The 17,376-nt window shown below is 36.8% G+C and overlaps 2 protein-coding genes across 2 annotated transcripts; both read right to left on the bottom strand.

Moving 5' to 3' along the window:
- Positions 1-29: 29 nt before the first annotated feature.
- On the bottom strand, positions 30-4,198 carry LOC132643730 (flotillin-like protein 3). Its single transcript, XM_060360265.1, has 3 exons — positions 3,277-4,198; positions 1,848-2,476; positions 30-1,553 (listed from the first exon to the last, which is right to left on the bottom strand). Exons 1-3 carry the CDS (start codon positions 3,572-3,574, stop codon positions 1,041-1,043), a joined length of 1,440 nt encoding a protein of 479 aa, XP_060216248.1. The 5' UTR covers positions 3,575-4,198; the 3' UTR covers positions 30-1,040.
- Positions 4,199-6,877: 2,679 nt separating this feature from the next.
- Positions 6,878-9,909, bottom strand: LOC132643720 (flotillin-like protein 4). The gene is made up of 3 exons (XM_060360260.1): positions 9,279-9,909; positions 8,170-8,798; positions 6,878-7,594 (listed from the first exon to the last, which is right to left on the bottom strand). Exons 1-3 carry the CDS (start codon positions 9,574-9,576, stop codon positions 7,082-7,084), a joined length of 1,440 nt encoding a protein of 479 aa, XP_060216243.1. The 5' UTR covers positions 9,577-9,909; the 3' UTR covers positions 6,878-7,081.
- Positions 9,910-17,376: the final 7,467 nt, after the last annotated feature.

Genomic DNA, 17,376 nt, shown 5'->3' with positions numbered 1-17,376 from the left:
TATGATTTTGTTGCTTGTGACTATGAGTTGCCTTGGCCTTAAAGTGGACGTTTCTACGATTGGACTAGTTGTTTAGTTTGTCCTTTGTAGTCGGGCACTAATGAGTCTACCCAGTACCATGAAATATCAATTTTATTATCCCAAGGGGTCTACTGATTGTTTGCCCTCTATACTGCCCATATTTTTTTGGCCAGATCCAAATCTTGAAAAGAGAAATGAGCAGAAGCTTTTTCTTCTTCTGTTTGGGTTTCTGCTATCGGCCTTCGCCTGTTGGTTGCTTCTTTTTGATCATCAACTAGGACAACAAATATGTTTTGATATTTCATTATTCGTTAACGCATATCCTTTTTTTCTTACTACATATTCCTCTTAGTTCACTATCTTCTTGAACTTTCTTTTGTTTTGTGGTTTTATTCTAGAGTTGCGTACATACACTGTCTTCTTCTATTGCAGCACAACATTTCCTTTTTTTTTTTTTTTTTTTTTTTTTTTCTGTCTCTTAAATAGGTCTGGGGAAGGGGTCTGATTCTAATCTTCTTTTGTTCCTTCAAATCCAATTATCAATGTCGTAATATGGCTGGCTGAGCGGTGAAGTCTACGTTTTTTTTGTTTAGCTCTTCTATTTATTTTTTGTGTTCCTGTCTTTCATATTTTAATAGTCATTAATTTAATGAAAGGTTCTTCCGTGGGGCTGCTGTCAGTTCAAGCTCTCAGATATAGGTTTCATTTCGATGTTGGTGAAGCTCGACCATTAAATAATTTGATCGAAAAGTTGATCAAAGATGCCCAATTTAAAAATCCCAACATATAAGAAAAAGATGTAAACAAACAACAGCCGTTGAACTTTATTAAGTTCAACAATTGAATCAAACTCTGGACTTACTGCTTAGACGTGGATGTGCTTTATTAACTGAGCAAGCCTCAAGTCACATGCACCAGCACTAATCTAGTAGACCAATCTCTTGGTGTTCTTATTTGAACAAAATAGCAAAAGTGCAACATTTTGATCGATTGCATTATTTTTTGAATGAGGACTAGAATCATTGACTAGAGTCATTAGTTATGGTGCCCATCCATGTAGGTGGCATCATTCCAGTCTGTTCATGAACAGTCTTAAACAATGGTGGCAATGTTTTATAGATGCCAGCAACTTCCTTTAGGGCACTTCCACCACCTTCTGGATTTGCCTCATGAGATCCTCCATTTGTCCAAATGCTGATTTTGGGTTGTAGGCCATGAATTGCCTCGCCATTGATCTTGGCAAGATCTTGAAACATTCCACCACTAATCATTAAGTAATCCCTTAGAGCTCCGTAGTTCCCACCCACAGCTTCTAAGAGAGTGTGCAAATACGTGCCTTGAGCTTCTGCTAAAGCTTTAAGTCCTTCTGCTTCCTTCATCTTTGCATATAAATCTCCATCAATGATCTGTTTACGTCTGTAGAAATCAGCCTCCGCAGTTGCTCTCTGTGCTTCTGCTTCTTTCTCCTTTTCGTAGAGAAATGCTTCTGCTTCTTTTTGTTTCTTGTAGAGCTCCCAATTTGCCTCTTGCACCTTTTAGACCAATGAGGCATTAGAAACTTCATGGTTATGAACTTGTTTTTCCGAGTTAAGTTTTATGTATTGATCGCGTAAAAATTGTACACAATCAGGTCAGTTGTAAGGTAATCACACATAAATTGTTGTGATAAGTATTGATCAGTAACCTGGTAAAAATGGTAAACTAACCTACTTTTTCAAATGTTAAACTACACTGGATAGTGTGTGAATTTTTTATAGAGACAATGAAGCATGGCCTATTTAAGTAGAGATTAATAATTTTATGTTGTCATAAGGCATTAGGCTAACCTTAGTTTCATACTCAACACTAGCTTTGCTCAATAACTCAGCCTTAAGCTTCTCTGTCATGGCCAAAGCATTCATCCTTTCCACTTCCTTTTGCAACTCAGCATCCCTCAAAGCCACTGCTTTCTCTGCCTCCACCTCTGCCACTTGTGCTTCTTTAGCCCACCCTGCTTTCTTCTTTGCCAACACTGCATTTGCTTCAGCAACTTCTGCTTCTCTGTGGTTTTCATAAACCTTCACTTCAGTCCTCACTTTTATCTCCGCTTTCCTCCCTTCTCCTCCCCTCTGCGTCGATATAATCCTTGTTTCTGCATCGATCTTTGCAGCGTTCTGTAGCGTTTCTCCTAATCTCAGCTTCTCGCCGATCTCTCCTTTCATTCTGGCTTCTGCGACGTCTATTTTCGCTTGATTTGCAGCTTCCATTTGAGTCTTTTGTCCCAAGTATGAGAAGTACTCGTGTCCTTGAACATCAACGAGTTGTTTGACATTTGCATTGTAGATTAGCAGTCCAAATTGGTTTAGTTCGAGTTGGACTTTCTCGAACACTTCTTGTTTGAACTCTTTGGTTCCTTTGAATATTTCTTCCATTGTCATTGATGCAGCAAGAACTCGAGTTTCTCCTTCAATGATACCTTGAACAATGGGAATAGCCAAATTAATTATAAGCCAGGGAATATATACTAGCGGTCATTGAAGTGGATGAGGGGAGATCAGAGTTAAAATCTCAATGGAGACAAAAAAAAATTGTTAGGTAATTCGTCTCATCTGCCAAAGCTTATGTGCGCATAGTTATCCGGTACCTATATTGTTGGGAGATAGTATGTACTTGGTGAAATAGTCAATGTGCACACATTGGGTCTATACGTTTTAGTGTACATTATCGATCTGGTAAACTTAGAAATGAATTGTCAGTGAGTAATCATAATTTTCTAGTTAACCTCATTCTGCATTGGTTTATGAGATATGAGAGAGGCAATTGTGTTAGCTTATCTTATTCTTCTTGATTGTCTCAATTACCTGTGAGTTTTAGGGCTTCACTAGATTTTTGCTTCTTCTCCATTTTTTGAGAGCTGGAAAAAGTAAATATTAGTACTATATTATTTCTTCCCTCTTTTCTTCTGGTAAGTTGCACCTAAGTTACCCCAAACACCACCATAATAAAAGGCATTATACCTTGAATAGAGGAAGTACCAAATTAATTACAGGTGTTACTTGGCGGGATAAAAAAGTCATTTGTAGACTAGGATTCAAAATCCCAGTAGAGGAAAAAATTATTAGGTGAATTCTTTCCATCTACTTAAGCTTAGCAGGAGAGTTACTCGATACCAATATTGGTGGAAAGTAGCAGGTAGATACTCTGTAAAATTGTTGAGGTGCACCCAAGCTGCTTCATCTACCACTATTATATACCCAAAAAAAAAAAAAAAAAAACCTTGAACAAGATCTTTGACATGGTTTGAGAGTTTGTCATGTGGAGAGATGAGTTTTGCATACTTCGTGAGGCTGGCCTCATCATCAGCTCTAGGACCAACTGTGAAAACAGCTGGAAGAAGAAAAGGGAGCTTTTCTGCACTCATAGCTTGAACTTCAAAAGTGTAATTCACAGGGGAAATATCAAACTTTGTACATGATTGTCCTGGAAGTACCCATGCTTTCTTGGTTATATTTATGTCAGTGATCCCTGACCCTGTGATCACCAAGTACTCCGATGCTCTTGCAACTCTATACATTTTTGGTATTTTGGGTGGATTAGAGGTGGCGCTGGAGGTGCCACTACAAAGAGAAAATTGGGATTAGCTACAAACTTTGTTGCTAAATAATTCGTAGCTAACAATTTTTTTCGATAATCTGTCTCTAATTAGTAGTGTATTATGATGGAATATGGATGAGATTAGAGGGTATATATACCGGAGTCTGCAATGAATGTGTCAAAATTGAACACACCGTTGACGGAACATTTGGAAGTAAACTTCTGAAATTCCAAAGTTATGCAAGTAGTATTCTACAAGATGTATATTAGAATATTTAAAAATTAATTGTCAGACTTTAAAAATACACTATGCCACTTTAGAAAACAATTGACCAGTGAAGCTTTAGATTATGATTTGTGTGGTTGTTTACTTCTTTAATGTTTATATTTTTGTTTCAATCAATGTCAAGATAGAACAATGAAGACTGATCTCCAAGTACAATTTAGAAAAGGTCCACATTGCATCATATTGAGCAAACCATGAATTTCTCGAATATATATCATCAAGAAAACAATTAATTAAAGCTGTGCTGCTGTTACATAGCAATTGCGTAACATTATCAACGGTAGGAAAAAGTGGTAACGTTTAGATTTTTTTTTTTTTTTTTTTAAGCAAACGTCTACTCAAGGTGGACTGGGATCTAGTCATGATCCCAACATGTATAGAGGCTATCGTTTTTGTAATGCGTAGACTTAGCAAGTTCTGATTCTGTGTTTCAGATTACCATATCAGACTTGATAAAAAGAAGTTACCTATTGTTGTGGGTTAATCATATCTGATAGTATAAAGAATCTATAAACTTTTAGTGCAGATAACTTAAACATCGTTTGATTCATGAAATAAGGTGAGATATTTCAGGATCAAGTTTGAAATTAAAATTATTTTTTGTTTGGTTGAAGATATAGCTAATTTCAAGAATAATATATACCTTAAGGTTGGTGTTATTTTATCCCACAGATGAGGTGGAATAAAGTAATCCAACGATTGTCATTTTTGGACTATAATCTCGAGATAATTTTACTTTATCCGTTAATTAAAAAAGAAGGGAAAAAAATTTGTGGTCGACATAGTAAACTATGCAGCCATTTCCATATCAAGAGACCCATTATTGCGCTGATCCAGTCTCCGTTTCCTTCCCTTGCTCACCTAGATTCCCCTAGTCTTCTTTGGCTTTTGCTTTATTTAATATAGTTTTCTCATCTAATTTTTTGTAGGCTAAAATTCAAAGTCTCCTTTTTTTTTTTTTTCCCGTCCGTTCTTTCATTTTCAGATTCAAGATTTGTTCTATTAATAGAAAATTGGTCTTGAATTTAAAAGGGCAAGTGCACAATACTCCCTCCATTCCTACTCCCTCCATTCCATAATAAGTGGTGTTTTAGACATTTTAATTTTTTCCAAAATAAGTGGTGCAGGATTTCAAGAAGACTTTGGGCAGATTCTTTCAAGATTACCCTTATTTAAATAGTCAAGATTTACTAACTACCTTTTCTTTTTCCAGAAAGTAGTAAAACTTGATTAGGGGTAAGTTGGTAAAAATACTCTTACTTTTCTAGGAGTGAGCAATATCTCAAGGGGTGTGCATGAACTTAAAAAATCACTTATTATGGAATGGAGGGAGTAGCTATATTTGCAAAGGCTAGCCACTTCGAAAGCAACTTCAGGCATACACAATTGAAGTTTTTAAAATCCGCGTCTAATACCTACCAGCAAATTTCCGATATTTTTACCTATAATTGGTCTTGATAAGCTAAACTTGTTACATTTTTGCCTGAAGTTTAACCTTGGCACACTAAACTTCCAGCATTTTTGCTTGAAGTTTGGCCTTAGTCTAAATCCAGCATAAATATCAAAAGTTAGGTTTAGCAGTCCTAAACTTTAGACATATATGTCTGAACTTCATCCGACAGTGTTCTAGTGTTTTACACAGTTGTCAAATTTATTACCTCTTCTCTGTCCATTTGGAAGAGATTACATTTATGCCATATTCGAATTCCTATCAAAGTTTCTACTCCCTCCATTTCAATTTGTTAGTCTTATACTTAATTTTTGGTCTGCATAAAAAAGAATATCACTTTCGATATTTAATAACTCTTTACATCGGTGATGGAGCCACAACCCATAAAAGGTATGCAGCCGAACACCCTTCACCAAAAAATTATACCGTGTAGACATATCAATTATTACATATTCAGAGATGTATTACATATTAAACCCTTAATATATATTGTACAAATTCGAACACCCTTGACAAAATTTCTAGCTATGCCACTTCTTTACGCCCAACATCCTACATGACATATGTTAAGAATTATGATACATTGCACGCTTCTATAGTTTAAGATCATATTATTCAAAAGTCTTCTTTATTTTTTTTAAACTCCATGCCTAATCAAACTAGAGAATAAATTAAAAAGGGCTAAATACGTGATGTCTAATTTTTGTATTTTAGATTACATATAGTGAGATAGACATCAACCTACAGAAAGCTATTAGGTGGACATAATCTTGCTGTTCAAAAGTACCAAAAATCTCCATATTATTGGCATAATTAGCTAGGTTATCTGCCACAGTATTGTTAATTTTCTTCCCTGTACACATGAAAAAATCAAATTCGGTTATCCATCAACAATGAACTCCCTTCGTTCTAATTTATGTGGTATCTTTAGCTTTCTGAGAGTCAATTCTAATCATTGGAGTTAAATTGAATTAGATCAGCTTAATATTTTACAATTAATATTTAGATATTCAAAAACTATACAAAAAGTACTATAATTAAGTTGCAGTTTCCTCAAATCAATATGATGAAAAAATACATTATAAAATATTAATCAAAGTTTATATAGTTTGAATCTCGAAAAACTAAAAATATTGTAATTTCCCTACTGTCTTCTATTGCAGCACAAACATTTCCTTTTTTTTTTTTTTGTGAAGTTCGGGGAAAGGGCTCTGATTATAATCATTTGCTCCTGTAAATCCAATTATCAGTGTTGTAACCCGGCTGGTTGAGGTGAAATTTACTTCTTTTTTTAAAATAAATAAATTGAGTAGTAATGTTTAGTTTCTGATTTTTCTTTAATGAAAATTCTGATCACAAAATTCTTCGCACTCCACCTCTAGGAAGTGAAATGGTCTGCCGGGTCTCATTTAATGTGACATGGTCTTTTTTAATAGTCGCACATATAAGTTTTCACTCGATGTTGCTAGCTCACTATTAAATAATCTGACCGAAAAAACTGATTAAAGATGCCTAATTTCGAAATTCCAACATGTAAGAAAGAGATGTAAACAAACGACAGCCATTGAATTTTATTAAGTTCAACAATTGAATCAAACTCTTGACCTACTGCTTAGACGTGGTTGTGCCAAGCCTCAAGTCACATGAACTAGCACAAATCTAGTAGACCAATCCTTTGGTGCTCGTATTTGAACAGAATAGCAGAAGTGTGACAATTTGATCATTGCATTGTTTCTCATACAGGACAAGAATCATTGACTAGAGTCATTAGTTATAGTGCCCATCCATGTAGGTGGCATCATTCCAGTCTGTTCATGAACAGTCTTAAACAATGGTGGCAATATTTTATAGATGCCAGCAACTTCTTTTAGGGCACTTCCACCACCTTCTGCATTTACCTCCTGAGATCCTCCATTTGTCCAAATACTGATTTTGGGTTGTAGGCCACGAATAGCCTCACCATTAATCTTGGCAAGTTCTTGAAACATTCCACCACTGATCATTAAGTAATCCCTTAGAGCTCCATAGTTTCCACCCGAAGCTTCTAAGAGAGTGCGCAAATATGTGCCTTGAGCTTCTGCTAGAGCTTTAAGTCCTTCTGCTTCCTTCATCTTTGCATATAAATCTCCATCGATGATCTGTTTACGTCTGTAGAGATCAGCTTCCGCAGTTGCTTTCTGTGCTTCTGCTTCTTTCTCCTTTTCGTAGAGAAATGCTTCTGCTTCTTTTTGTTTCTTGTAGAGCTCCCAGTTCGCCTCTTGCACCTTTAGATCAATGAGGTATGAAAAACTTCATAGTTAGGGATTTTTCTGTGATAAGTTTTATGTAAAACATTACGCAATCAGGTCATATTATAGGTAAATCGCTATGATAAACATTAATCACTAACCTGATAAAATTTGTAACTAATCTGCTTTATCACATGTTAAACTACACTGATAGTGTGAATTATTGTCGATTTTCGCGAAATCAAAGATATTACGCCCTCCACTCCAGTTTATGTGGCAGCATTTTCTTTTTATTCCGTTCCAAAAAAACAATGTCAACTTTCTAAATTTGGATATAATTTAACTTTAACTTCTCATTTTACCATTAATGAGCAGCTTGAAGACTACAAATTTCAAAAGCCTTATAATCACATGAATGTTATGGCATGTTTATGATCACAAATTTCTCAAGTCTTTATAATTTTAGTAAACTCTATGTCTATTTAAACTTTGTCACATAAATTGAAACACGGATGGATCATAGATTAAGTAAAATTTTGTATAGAGAATGAAGCATGGCCCTTTTAAGTAGAGGTTAATTGTTTTATGTGGTCAAAAGCTATTAGGCTTACCTTAGTTTCATACTCAACACTAGCTTTGCTCAAGAACTCAGCCTTAAGCTTCTCTGTCATGGACAAGGCATTCATCCTCTCCACTTCCTTTTGCAATTCAGCATCTCTCAATGCCACAGCTTTCTCTGCCTCCACCTCTGCCACTTGTCCTTCTTTAGCCCACCCTGCTTTCTTCTTTGCCAACACTGCATTTGCTTCAGCAACTTCTGCTTCTCTATGGTTTTCATAAACCTTCACTTCAGTCTTCACTTTTATCTCCTCTTTCTTCCCTTCTCCTTCCCTTTGCGTCGATATAATCCTTGTTTCTGCATCGATCTTCGCAGCGTTCTGTAGTGTTTGTCCTAACCTCAGCTTCGCTCCGATCTCTCCTTTCATTCTAGCATCTGCAACGTCTATTTTTGCTTGATTTGCAGCTTCCATTTGAGTCTTTTGACCCAAGTATGAGAAGTACTCGTGTCCTTGAACATCAACGAGTTGTTTGACGTTTGCATTGTAGATTAAAAGCCCAAATTGGTTTAGTTCAAGTTGGACTTTCTCGAACACTTCTTGTTTGAACTCTTTGGTTCCTTTGAATATCTCTTCCATTGTCATTGATGCAGCAAGAACTCGAGTTTCTCCTTCAATGATACCTTGAACAATGGGAATCACCAAATTAATTGTAAATCAGGGGGTATATACTAGTGGCCATTGAAGTGGATGAAAATCAGGGGAGATGAGAGTTCAAATCTCAATTGAGGCAACGAAAAAAAAAACAAAAAAAAAAAACAGTTGTTATAATTTCTCCTCATCTGCCAAAATTTTGGTACACAGAATTATTCGGTATCTATATTGGCGTGGGAGATAGTATGTCCTCGGTGAAAAAGTCAATGTGCACTCTAGCACCACCGTCATAAGAAAATTATATCTTGAACAAGGAATTACCAAATTCATTACAGTACCCACGGATGTTACCTAGTAGTCAACGAAGTGGGATAAAAAATCATGGGAAAGTAGGGTTCTCCCATAGGAAAAAAATATTAAGTGAATTCTTCTCATGTACCCGAGCTTGTGGGGAGATTTCTGATTCCGGCACCCCCAATATATAAACAAAAGGAAAAAAAAAATTATACCTTGAACAAGATCTTGGACATGGTTTGAGAATTTGTCATGTGGAGAGATGAGTTTTGCATACTTCAAGAGGCTGGGTTCATCATCAACTCTAGGACCAACTGTGAAAACAGCTGGAAGAAGGAAAGGGAGCTTTTCAGCACTCATAGCTTGGACTTCAAAAGTGTAATTCACAGGGGAAACATCAAACTTTGTCCATGATTGTCCTGGAAGTACCCATGCTTTCTTGGTTATATTTATGTCAGTGATCCCTAATCCTGTGATCACCAAGTACTCTGATGCACTTGCAACTCTATACATCTTTGGTATTTTGGGTGGATTAGAGGTGGTGGTAGAGGTGTCAAAAATCTGAAATTAGCTATGAACTTCGTCGTTAAATAGCTCTTAGATAACAAAATCTTTTTGATAATTTGTCGCTAATTAGTAGTGTATTTTGATGGAATATGGATGCGATTTAGAGAGTACATACTGAAGTTTGCAATGAATGTGTCAAAATTGAACACACCATTGGCTGACTATTTGGAAATAAACTTCTGAAATTTCAAAGTAATGCAAGTCGTTTACTACAAGATGAACATTAAAATATCTAAAAAGTAGTTGTCAGACTTTAATTTAAGATATTATAGACTCTAGAAACTATTGACCAACGAAACTTTAGATGATGATATATTTGTTTGTTACTTTTTTTAATGATTATATTTTGGTTCCAATCAATGTCAAGATAGAAAAATGAAAATTGATCTCCAAGTATTCTTTAGGGTCCACGATACATCATATTGCAAATGACAGGTAAGAACGATGTATACATATTGTTAGCAGAAAATACAGTGTACTTTGAATCTGATATTTCTTTGTGAAGGGGGCAGTGCATGGCGTATGAATTTCTCAACGATCAACATAACAATTAATTAAGCTGGACAACAGCTTCTTAGCAATTGTGGAACATTATCAACTTAGGAAAAAGTGGCAACTTGTGTAGATTTATTGTAACACTCCGTACCTTTAACCTAACCTTTGACCATGATCTTAGATTTAGAAAACTAGATAAAGAATGTGAGAATTTGGAATTTCCCTGTTCAGTTGTAAGATGGGGGTTTACGCCCATGAACATTGACCGTATTTCAGTATAGGGCCGTATTTCAAATCGTAAACTGGTGCCAAAGATTTCTGAGCATTCTGGAATTTGACATTTGGAGGCTACATTGTTAAATACGGCCCCGTATTTCAAAATACGGCCCGTATTTCAAAACTTATTTGGAATTTGGGAAAACTTCCTTGATGAAAGTTGTACAGCTTTGAAATATCTTTCCAACGGTATATATTATGAGGATCAAACGGACATCTGTGCAAAGAGTTATGATCATTTTACTGAAGAGACGTAGTGCAGTCCATACGGAATACGGACCGTATTTTAAAATATGGCCCGTATTTCAAAATACGACCAGTATTTAACTGATTTAACTGAGTGTAAAATTTAATTTTTCCATAACAATATATATATTCGTCCATATCAGTTCAAATCATTATTTTTCATTCCTTCAAGCCCTAGAACGACCTCCTGCCGTCTTCCATCATCAAGAATACCAAGGTAAGCCTACTCTAATTATTCCAACTCAATTCTAACATATACTCTAATAATCTAATCAAGAAATCATTGTTCCTACTCTAGGGTTTTCAAGAAAACCCATCTCAAGGTTCAAGAATCAAGATTTAGGAAATCTTCGCCAAAACTCAAGTCTTTAATTCAAGTTTTGGAGCAATTAAGGTATGTAGAACTTTCATCCACATGTGGGAATCTCTACGTTCTTCCTCATGCTCCGTTTCTTGATATCCATGAAGTTCAAATCCTAGGGCATTAAACCCAACATATTGGTAGCCCGTATTTATGTATTTATGTACATGAATTTTGTATCTATATTCGTTATTGTATTCCTAATCTTCCATTACGGTTATTAGGAACCCTAGCTTAATCCATGAATCATGAATTCTTCCTCATGTGTTCTCATTATATTTATATGAAACTTTAAGATTTTATCTAGCAAGTTACTGTTCGCAAAATAATCTGTACAGGTTTAAATAAAGTTTCAACACAATCTGTAAAAACACTTGGTAAAACAGATTACACAGTATAACAGTAAAATCCTTAAAAACCAGTAAACGACAGAAACTGGAAAATGAACAGAAGCAGTGTTGGAAAAATATTTTCCAGAATGTAATCGAGCCCACTTAGTTTAAAGTGTGTCCTTAAGGAAATTATTCCCCTCACAGTACTCGAGGTTGATGGAATATTCCCTCCCAGGATAAAACGATTAGTTACCAGAATAGTAGTACTCCAAATTCCGGCAGCGGCGAACCACTCAACGACAGTTTATCACACAGAATAAAAGAAGGGAGTTGTGGAGAGAAAGATTAGTTGTTTTGTTGCAGAATATTTTTCGTATCGAATTCTGGAACAAAAACAGGAATTTTATAGCTGTTGGAGGTACTGATTCTGAATGTTTGCAACCATTCAGATCAGTCATCAGTTTTTGGAGGGAAATTCAAAATTATCCGGGAAGGGGAAAAACGGATCGGGTCGGTCACAAGTCGCGGGTCAGGGTCCGCATTGGATTAATTAAATAAATAAATAATTAAAGAAAAGTTTGTCCAAAAAGATAATCAATCAATCGTTGACAAATCCAAATCCAAAGCCAAAGCCAAAGCCGAGCCGACCGAGCGACGATGACGGCGCGAGGGGTCCTTGCCCCTTCAACCCTTTTAGCGACTAGAGAAGATGTAATGTAATATATACACCTCTCTTTTCCTCTCTTTTTCCTATGTGGGACAAATGCTTTAACCAAAGTACAAGGGACCTTTTACATTCCCCAAAGCAAAAGGGACCTTTTACATTCTCCAAAGCAAAAGAGACCTTTTATATTCGCATCACTTTTCATCCCATCATTTCCCATTCACTAATATCAAAACCCAACAATCCCCCACATGAATGGGAAATGGCCATAATATAAAAGAATACGCGGACAAGTGTGATATACAAGCGAAGATTGACTGCATCTAGATAAGTAGGTTTCCCTTTGAACTTTCCGTAGTGAACTTATATCGGATATACTCGATCAATCGGTAGATTTGATATCTTTGAACCGTCGAACTTTGTTGTATACCTAGACAACATAAGTCACACAATCAACCTTCAACCGTTTATGGTTCTCACGGTTGTGTTCGTTTTAGCCATGAACACCGCCTGGTTTCATAAGTGCATAAAGAATTGGCCTTCACTGTCATTCCCCTTTAAAGCGGCTTACACTTAACACTCACATAGGTGATTTCTAAACATGTGGTCCTATAGCCACATTATCTGGTCATACACTGCCAGATTTAGATAATCATTAAAAATCTTAATGCTTTATTAACTCATTAACAAGCCATAAAGTTTTATCCTTATTTCTGAACATTGTCTTCATCCGAGAATGGGTTAAGTTGTTTGACAATGTTGAACCGTCAGTCATAACTTTGTTTGATCTCCTTGAACCTAACTCTTGGGATCTCCAGTCTGCTAGGTAGAGTTTCCGCCATGATGACTTGTCCTCGGCCTTAACCCCATTCCCATTGATGATCTACTAACTCCCTCTCTAGATAAGTCTTTTGTAAGCGGATCCGCTACGTTATCTCTTGACTTTACATAGTCAATTGTGATAACGCCACTAGAGAGGAGTTGTCTAACGGTATTGTGTCTCCGTCGTATGTGATGAGATTTTCCGTTATACATTACGCTCTCTGCCCTACCTATTGTTGCTTGACTGTCACAATGTATACATATAGGAGCCAAAGGTTTGGGCCAGAATGGAATATCTTCTAAGAAATTCCGGAGCCATTCAGCTTTTTCACCGGCCTTGTCTAAAGCTATGAATTCAGATTCCATAGTGGAACGGGCGATGCAAGTCTGTTTGGATGATTTCCAAGACACTGCTCCACTCCCAATTGTGAAAACATATCCACTCGTGGATTTCACTTCAGACGATCCAGTGATCCAATTTGCATCACTATATCCCTCAATCACTTCAGGATATTTATTATAATGCAAAGCATAGTCTTGAGTATGTTTCAGATACCCCAAAACTCGTTTCATTGCCATCCAATGTGTGTGATTGTGCTTACTTGTAAACCGACTCAGTTTGCTAATAGCACATGATATATCTGGTCGTGTACAGTTCATGATATACATCAGACTTCCCAACACTCTCGCATAGTCCCCTTGTGATTTACTTTCACCTTCATTCTTTTGAAGTGCGTAACTTACATCAATTGGAGTTCTGGCAATCTTGAAATCCAAGTACTTGAACTTGTTAAGTACTTTCTCTATGTAGTGTGTTATATCCCGTATTTTATACATTCGGATATTCCAAGGTAGTCGTGACGAAGTTAAGGGAATGACCATTTTCAAAATTTATTCTCATGTATAAGCTGTTGTGAATATTATTTACGAACATTGGTAGTATGAAAATATGGAGAAGAGGCCAAGGGTAAAAAGGAAAATTCGCGAAAGGGTTCATGGAAAATACTGCGGAGGACTAAGGACAAAAAGGGAATTTCACAAGAAGCCTTGGAAGCTCAAAAGAGGCCCTTGGCCGTGTGGTGTGTGGCATGTGTGTGGCATGTGCCCACATTTTTATTTAATGGGACTAATTATAAATAAGTATGGACTAAAGCTTGCATAGGAAGACTAATGATCTTCTTTGTCATTTTGAGAAAATTAAAAAAAAAAAAAAAAGAGAAAATTCTAGAGAAAGAAAGGAGGGGGAACATGTGGCTATTTCATATTTTAAAGGGGTCCATGTGCTCATTTCATATTGGTAGGGGGGAGCATGTATAAATATATGAGTACAATTCATGACCATGTAAAAACTAGAATTCATCTTTGACCACTTAAGAGAATTCTAGAAAATTGAAGAAAGTTGGAAAAAAAAGAAGGGTAAAAACGGCTAAAGGGGGTGCACATGACTAGCCATGTGCCATGAATAAATATATATATATGTGGGAGATGACAAACAAGGCATAAGTCATCACTTTTCCTCTAGAGAATTCAAGAAAGATGGAGAGAAAAAGAAGAAGAAGCAAACGGATGAGGGGCTGGCCGAAATTGCCCCTCAACCTTGACCATGGAAAATTATTCTTTTCATGTTTTCCTACTAATTGGAAGGCCCTCGTCGACGTGGAGTAGTTGTTGGGACAAGAAAGCCGTTCGTTCTTGCGATTCTTCGTTCTAGCCGAGTGGTGAAGTTGCATGGAAAAGGTGAGGTTCAATCTTGATTTCATGTTTTATAGATGTTTATGCATGTTGAAGTGTGTGGGAAAGGATGAAAGTCATGAAATCTTACATAGAGATGTTGTGGCCGTGAGTGTAGGGTGTTGGTACAAGCATGATGAATAAATTTTATTTAATGTTATTTGATTGTTGTATATGTTGTGGAGTGTGGAAATGAATGAAATTCGTAACAATATGGATGTTGGGGTGTTGGCCGAAAATGGGCTGCCTTGTGTGTTAGGTAATGAACTAATTTCATTTAGTATTGGTTGATATTGTTATGAGCGTTTTGAACATGTCGTAATGTGTTGAAATGGGTGAAATTCATAAAGATATGTATAGTGTTGTGTGGCCGTGTGTTGCAAGATTGGCCGTGTATATGTGTTGTGTTGTGTGAGAGGATTGAATTAATTATATGTAGTATGTGGCTTGTTGTTGTAATATCTAGAAAAGATGGATGAAAATGCATGAAAATATGTAAGAAGAGGTTATGGTCAAATAAGAGGCGTTTTGGTAAGTTAAGGTAAATCGATGTTATTTGACATTCTAGTTGTCGTCGTTATGGATTATGTGATGAAGAATGAAGGTTGTTGTTGAATTTAGCATACATGAATGATGATGACATACACGGTTGATGTTGAATTGGAGTGTTTCGGGCAAAGTAATATGTTGATTAAGTCGTTGAAAGATTATGTGAATTGAATTGAATTAAATTGAATGTTGGAATGTTGCTAGAATGAATTGCTAATATTGTTGTTGGTTTGGCCGAGTTCCATTCTCGGATTGTTGTTGTTAAATTTGGCCGAGTTAGAATCTCGGGGGTGGTGTATTTACAGGGGAGATGCCGCCGAAATTTCGGCAGAATATAAATGAATGTGTTTGAAAGGTTAAGGCAAGTATATGACAAAGGATCTAACGAATGTGTGAACTCCTTTGAATGTAGATTAACAAGTTGGACGAATAAGCGTAGCTAGTAAGGCGCGGCGCAGGTATGTAAGGCTAAGCCCTTTCTTTCTATGACATGAATCATACGATATAGTCTTATAAATGCTCCCATAACGTCCTTGTTTTCAAAAGCTAGAAGTTATGAATTCAAAACATGATTTCCTTTCTAAAAGTTATAAATGTTTTCCAAAATATTCATTTTTCTCCAAAATCCAAGCTTTACGATTTTGAAAGTTTTTATGACTAAAACAACGACTACGATACTATGACGATAATAATGATGCCAGACATGATAAAGTGTCCATGATGAATATGTCAAGGATATGTTCTTACCATGATTACGACGATATGAAATGTTAAGCTATTTTTGGATAATGACTATTTTGAAGGTTTCAAAGTATATGAAATAAAATGTTATGATCCTGTTTCATGTTTCCCCGTGATGATATTCTTCATTGATAGTCTCGCCTTATAATTGTTCCTTCAAGGCGAGACATGACGACCAAGGTGATTCCATAATACAATCGGAGGTTACCGACCTTACGTCACTCCGATAGACACATGACTTTCCTTGGGCTCTCATGCATGCTATATATGTAAATGGGAGGGGGGAAGGGATACATGTATATGGGGACATGGGGAAGGGAAACATGTTTCATCGCCACCTGGTCAGCTGGCATTATCATCCCGGACGCGGGATGCCCGGACGCGGTATATATGGGCGAGCCGACATATTTCGGCGCAATGTGGGCGAGCCGACTTGTTCGGCGCATGCATGGTTTCCGCCCTAAGTGGCATTCACATGTACAGGTATCTCAGTCAGCCTATGATATGCTATATGTCTCCCTATGATATGATACGACAGGATATGCTATGATATGACATGATATGATATGATATGACATGATATAATATGATATGACACGATATGATATGACATGATATGTACCCTATGAGATGCCATATGATTCCTTTGTGATTATCTCCACTGGTACCTCTCATTGTGTTGTCGTTCATGCCTTACATACCCAGTACATTGCTCGTATTGACCCCTTTTCTTCGGAGGCTGCGTTTCATGCCGCGCAGGTACACCCAGATGAGCCGAAGTCATTATAGAAGGCGTTCCAGCGAAGTTGGCGAGCTCCGCTTGGCCCTGGAGTGTAGCTGAGTCAGCGTACTATGCTATGATGTCCTTGTTCAATGTTAGAGGCTTTGCAGACAGAGTCGTGGGTATAGAGTGTCATCTTTGTAGACGGCTTCGCCAGTCGACATAATATCATGTTTCATGTCACGGGTCCCATATGATGATAGATTTTACTTATGAAAAAAAAAATTGAGAGCATACTATGTATTTTATCCTGAACTGATTCAAGAGTTATATATGTAATAAGAGTCAGCGGGTTCGCTAGGCTCCAGATATGGAGTCGGGTTCCCATCACACCCTAGTAAGGTCGGGGTGTGACAAAGGAGACTGTGATAATGCTATACCTTGTGGAGTTCTATGAATTCTGATTTCTAGGATTACATCAGCAACTCCTAAGTCTTTCATGTCAAATTTTCTAGCCAGCATGCGCTTTGTAGCATTTATATCTGCCATATCTTTGCTCATTATCAGCATGTCATCAACATACAAACAAACAATGACTTCGTGGCCTGAAGTGTTTTTAATGTATCACACTCATTGATTTTAAAGCCATTTGCCAGCATGGTTTGGTCAAATTTAGCATGCCATTGTTTGGGTGCTTGTTTTAGTCCATAAAGCGACTTTAAAAGTTTTCACACTTTTTTTTCTTTACCAGGAACCACAAAACCCTCGGGTTGTTCCATGTAAATTTCTTCCTCCAAATCACCATTTA

Source organism: Lycium barbarum, chromosome 1, assembly GCF_019175385.1.
Source record: "Lycium barbarum isolate Lr01 chromosome 1, ASM1917538v2, whole genome shotgun sequence".
Lineage (NCBI taxonomy): Eukaryota > Viridiplantae > Streptophyta > Magnoliopsida > Solanales > Solanaceae > Lycium > Lycium barbarum.
The sequence above is the reverse complement of the archived record's forward strand: the minus strand, read 5'-3'. Positions and strand labels throughout refer to the sequence as shown.

Coding starts and splice junctions, on each gene's coding strand:
- LOC132643730 (XM_060360265.1), bottom strand. CDS start 3,574: ATGTATAGAGTTGCAAGAGCATCGGAGTACTTGGTGATCACAGGGTCA. Junction 2,477..3,276: donor TGTCAAAGATCTTGTTCAAG/GTTTTTTTTTTT, acceptor CCATTGTTCAAG/GTATCATTGAAGGAGAAACT. Junction 1,554..1,847: donor GTGTTGAGTATGAAACTAAG/GTTAGCCTAATG, acceptor TTGGTCTAAAAG/GTGCAAGAGGCAAATTGGGA.
- LOC132643720 (XM_060360260.1), bottom strand. CDS start 9,576: ATGTATAGAGTTGCAAGTGCATCAGAGTACTTGGTGATCACAGGATTA. Junction 8,799..9,278: donor TGTCCAAGATCTTGTTCAAG/GTATAATTTTTT, acceptor CCATTGTTCAAG/GTATCATTGAAGGAGAAACT. Junction 7,595..8,169: donor GTGTTGAGTATGAAACTAAG/GTAAGCCTAATA, acceptor ATTGATCTAAAG/GTGCAAGAGGCGAACTGGGA.